Source organism: Sinocyclocheilus rhinocerous, unplaced genomic scaffold, assembly GCF_001515625.1.
Source record: "Sinocyclocheilus rhinocerous isolate Xijiao unplaced genomic scaffold, SAMN03320098_v1.1 scaffold4194, whole genome shotgun sequence".
Classification (NCBI taxonomy): domain Eukaryota; kingdom Metazoa; phylum Chordata; class Actinopteri; order Cypriniformes; family Cyprinidae; genus Sinocyclocheilus; species Sinocyclocheilus rhinocerous.
This window is the reverse complement of record NW_015652268.1, coordinates 155,879-160,771: the sequence shown is the minus strand read 5'-3', so window position 1 is coordinate 160,771 and position 4,893 is coordinate 155,879. Positions and strand designations below refer to the sequence as shown.

General features: G+C 33.9%; 1 protein-coding gene across 1 annotated transcript in view; it reads left to right on the top strand.

Moving 5' to 3' along the window:
• Positions 1-481: 481 nt before the first annotated feature.
• LOC107714253 (phosphatidylinositide phosphatase SAC1-A-like) overlaps positions 482-4,893 on the top strand; it is a 26,507-nt gene continuing 22,095 nt past the window's right edge. The window contains exons 1-4 of the mRNA XM_016520060.1: positions 482-548; positions 2,634-2,731; positions 3,589-3,663; positions 3,737-3,864. Of these exons, the coding sequence (XP_016375546.1) occupies positions 520-548; positions 2,634-2,731; positions 3,589-3,663; positions 3,737-3,864 (330 nt within the window). The 5' untranslated portion in view covers positions 482-519. The remainder of the gene's footprint in view (positions 549-2,633; positions 2,732-3,588; positions 3,664-3,736; positions 3,865-4,893) is intronic.

The window sequence follows — 4,893 nt, the reverse complement described above, 5'->3', positions numbered from 1 at the left end:
TTCCCTAATTTACAGTTTAATGTTTTATTATGTGAATGAAATTTATTTTTTGTGTATCATCGTTATTAATTATTTTATTTAATTTTTAATGCATATTTTTAATCTTAGGCATTTGGGATTGTTGTGTTGGAATGTGAATCAGGAAAAAATAAAAAATAAATAAATGAAAAATATTCTTACAATTAATTTTTTTTTTTTAAAGTTTACTGTAACTATTTTTTACTGACTTCCGGTTCATTAGCAGCTGTAGGAAAATAACGAGAAGAATAACAAAGTGCAGTAAACGGTAAAACTGTTTACACTACAAACCAGTGCGTTCATAATTAGGATAATACATTAAAATAATATGGTAAGGCACACCAATTTGCAATATCAAGCAGCAAGAAAACAGAGAGAGGCATATCCCATGGGACTTTTATTACAACACGGGACTTTTATCTGTCCTCCAGAGGTCATTTCCGGTTCGTGTTCGCTGCTGGAGTGACACGTCACGAAGGTCAGGAACGAACTGATGGAAAAATGGCGAGCACCTACAACACCTTCAATCTGTGAGTATTAATCGACTCCTCTGACGCTCATCGATTCCTGATTATCGATTAGATGAGTCGAAGAGAGTTCAGAGGTTGTCTTTGATCGGTTAAAGCCTGTGAATGCTGTGAGTTCAGTCAGGCGTCTGTCTGAGGCTGTGTCTCAAAACCTAGTCAGCTGCCTATCTGTGTCTGTCTAGACCGCAAGTAGGGCCATTATTATTTCCCGAAATGTTATTTAAGTGAGTGGCTTGTTCTGTTTTGAGCCACAGATAACTTAGTGCTGATATTCATCAATCATTCTGATCAGATTACAGTCAAAAATCAATTAATCTCGAATAAAACTGGTCAAACTGTTGTTAGCTAGCTATGCTAACTCGTTGTTGTTGTTGTTGTTGTTGTCGTCGTCGTCGTCGTCGTGCACATGCCAAAATCATACATATGTATATATATATGCAATAATATTTATAATATTTGCTATCACTATAACTAATAATGAATCGAGAAAAATGTAAAAGCACATTATAAAAAGTAAATAAATTCATAAGGGAGGCTAATCAATATAAATTTTAAGTAATTTACGCAAAAAAAATCACTAAATGTCACTAGGCAAGGCCAGTTTATTTATATAGCACACACACAATGGTACTTCAAAGTGCTTTACATAAAATGAAGTAAAATAATCATAAAAATATAATCACAACCATAAAAAAAGGAATTTAAAATATCATTTCTGAGATCATTTCTGTATGAAAAATGTTTAATCAAATAAATAATCATCTAATTTTTTATTTATTAATTATGTATTGAAGCTTGGCTCCATTTGGAAGAGTCTGATGTAAATACTGTGAAAAAAGCCCGTACTATGAACGTTTTAAAATGGTAATAATTATAAAGAAATAAAACATTGAAAATATTCTCTTCTGTTGAATTCTGTACTTCGATCTGTTAGATCTATTCATTTTTCTTATTAGTGTGATTTCAAACATGAATTCTTAATGTCATTTGACGTTTTAGAAATAGGCTTATTATTATAACAACAAATAATAATAATACCAAAATATGTAAAATCAAATCATAAAAAAAAAGGGAGTTTAATCAATATAAATTGTAAGTAATTTAGAGAATTGTAAGAAATTCACTTGTTTTCAGCAAATACAATTTTTAAATAATTTTTAAGTGCTGCAAATCTACATTTGTGTAAATAAAGTTTACATACAGTCTAATGCACATAGCCTAATTAATATGCAAGTTTGCAGTACATTATAATTTATATATAATGTAATGCAATATAATATAATAAGTTGTGCAGTGTTTAGGCCTGCCACGATAACAAGTTTTTGTTGTGCGATATATTGCCCCAGAAATAATTGCGATAAGCGATATTATTGTCATTTTAAAGACCATTTTATGCCACTGAATATATAATCATAATGTAACGGCATAATAATGCAAGAAGGCCTTCACACTTCCAAATGACAACAAACTTTTAATTTTTAAGAATATTTAGATCATGGAAATTAAGTATCAAAATATTAGATACCTTAAAAAAACATAATAAATAGTAAATAAACATTTCCTAACAAAAAGGGCAAAGTAACAAGTACAAAAAAAAAAAGAAAAATGCACTTTTATGGAGATTTTTCCATCTACACATTTTTCCCTGACCTTTTTTTCTCTGTAAGTTAAGGGTGCACACTATTGCTGAAAAACACAGTCTCTACTTATCAGTCAGATGTCTGTCTGCACAAAGACACAGACCCCTAAACAAGACCATATCTGCAGATGAAACGTTGGTGCTCACCTATTATCGTCCCTGTTTTGATTTCAGCGAATCAGTTCGAGCGAACGCAGGCAACGTGATTAATATTCATGAATCCAGCAGCTCATTAATCCTTTGTGCGATTTATATTATTATTATTATTATTAAATAATACTTGATTTTCTTATTATCGTATTATAATGCTTGACTGACTGATGTTAAGCAGATATTTAAAGAAATGTGCCATTTTACAAACTATATATATATATATATATATAAGTTCTGCTCTGTTGTAAGGATTTGACTGCATTAAATGCATTGAATGTCTTTCCTCTCGTTGACAGACACACGACTGCGGAGAAGTTCTACATCGAGGCGTGTGACGATGGAGCTGGAGACGTCCTCGCCATCGACCGCGTGTCCACAGAAGTGACCCTCGCAGGTGCTGAACAACACAGAGTTGATGAAAGGACAGACGCTATCAGTATCTGCACACACTGAAGCCTTTATCTGCTCGTAGTGACTTGCTTCATTTTATGACGACTCTTATTGCATTTTTAAAGCTCATTTGAGGTCACAGAAGCATTGGAACGAATCGAGTCATTCTGGGTAGTGCTGGGCGGTATACCGGTTCATACCGAACACCGGTGTTTATTTTTGTTATGATATGAATTTTTAAAATAACGCAATACCGGTGTATGTCACTTAAACAACGTTGGGAACGCGACACTGTTTGAAAGGGGTCCCTTTTCACTGTTGCACTGTGGCGAGGGAACAGCTGTATGTGTTACTAAGCGTGAAAGTATATTCATACTGACAAACCTAGCGACTTCAGTTGGAAGATTTCTCCAGTGCTGTCCCGCGAACGCGAGGGTCTGACTTTCCCGGAGAAGTGTCGCCTCTCTCGGCGTCTGTTCTGTGCAGTGAAGCACCGCAGCCGACTCCTCAATAAATGAGTACAAAACAGCGTTTCCTAGCACCTAAAAACTCGTCTTTGGCGGGGAAGCGTTTTCTTCTAAAAGACGAGATAACTCGTCAATGGCGGGGAAAGAGTTAACTAACGATCCTTTAAGCATTACATAATGTTTGTTAATGATTTATTAATGAAAGTTATTATAAAGTGTTACCTAAAATAAAAAGATAATATTTGCCTATTATATAATAAGTATAAATATCAAGGTCTAGCATTTAAACAATACATATCTAGTATAATGTTGTTAATATTAGAATACAATTATAAATATGTATTCTAACCAGTAATATGAGCCGGTAAGCATAGTGTCTTCTGTTCTCTTTCAGTGAGGAAGGACATCCCTCCGTCAGCAGTGACGCGTCCGATGTGTGGCATCATGGGAACCATTCGGCTGGTGGCAGGTTTGATTTCTCAGGATGAGCTGAAGTCTGAATCGAGCTGTTTCCACGTTTAATGCCTCTGGCTTTTTCTCAGGCATGTATCTCATCGTCATTACAAAGAAGAAGAAGGTGGGTGATCTGCTCGGTCACGCCATCTGGAAAGCCACTGACTTTGACATCGTCTCCTACAAGAAGACGGTCCTGCATCTGACTGATACTCAGGTGGGTTCTTCAGTTTGACACGAGCAGAATGTGTTTCCATCGTGTTTGCCCTCTGGGTTTATGGGACGTTTGAGCATCTCTTTATTTAAAGGTGCCATAGAATGTAAAAGTGTATTTACCTTGGCATAGCGTTTTCTTTCATTTAGGACTGGTTTTGTGTTTCTATTTGCATCTGATTAATCGTAGGCCTCATTTATCTGAGTTAGGCACCTCATTTTTTGAGTGAAAAAAAACATTATTTATGAATAATTTTCACAATATGAGATAAAAAATTATGAAAATTTGTTTATTTTGTACAAAAAGGCACAAAGTCACACTTGTGGTGTTCCACATGCAGCCATTGAAAGTGAATGGGGAAGAATGAAAGTAAGAGAAACAACTAGTGTTCAGGAGCATGTTGATTATGCTCACATTTGTACATGTGTGCTTGCAAACATAAAGGCCTTGGACCTGTGCATGTGTGTATGCATGGGTCAAAGACATTAAGATGTCCGCATCAAAAGACATTTTTTTTAACAAAAGTGATTTTATGTCCATAGAAAGCACATTAAATGTAAGAAAAGTGTCTACTTTTAAGGTTTCAAATACGTTTTTGGAGAATAAAATGTCAAAATTTGGTTGAAATAATGTTACATTGTCATTCCGTGTAACACAATATTTATGTAAAAATTCAAACAACATGCTTATTCTGACGTGTACATATTAAAATATATAAAAGAATAAGGGAGCATATTAAATTTGATTGTGTTTTAAATGAGTAAAAATTCTTGCTGACAAATGGGCAAAACCTAGGATAGTGAGACATTTTAGAAATGTAAAATTACAACTAATTAGTATTTGAGGTGAAAGTAATTAGTCTTTTAATATGTCATAAATAGATTTTTGTTGTAAATATGCCTGACAAGATTGTTACACTGAATGACATTTTAGTGGGTCTCTTCTGTAAATCAGGGAAAAATGTATGATATTTATTTTTTGCTCAGAAAAACAAAAACAAAATTGCAATTAAATTAAACAGAAAACTTTTTT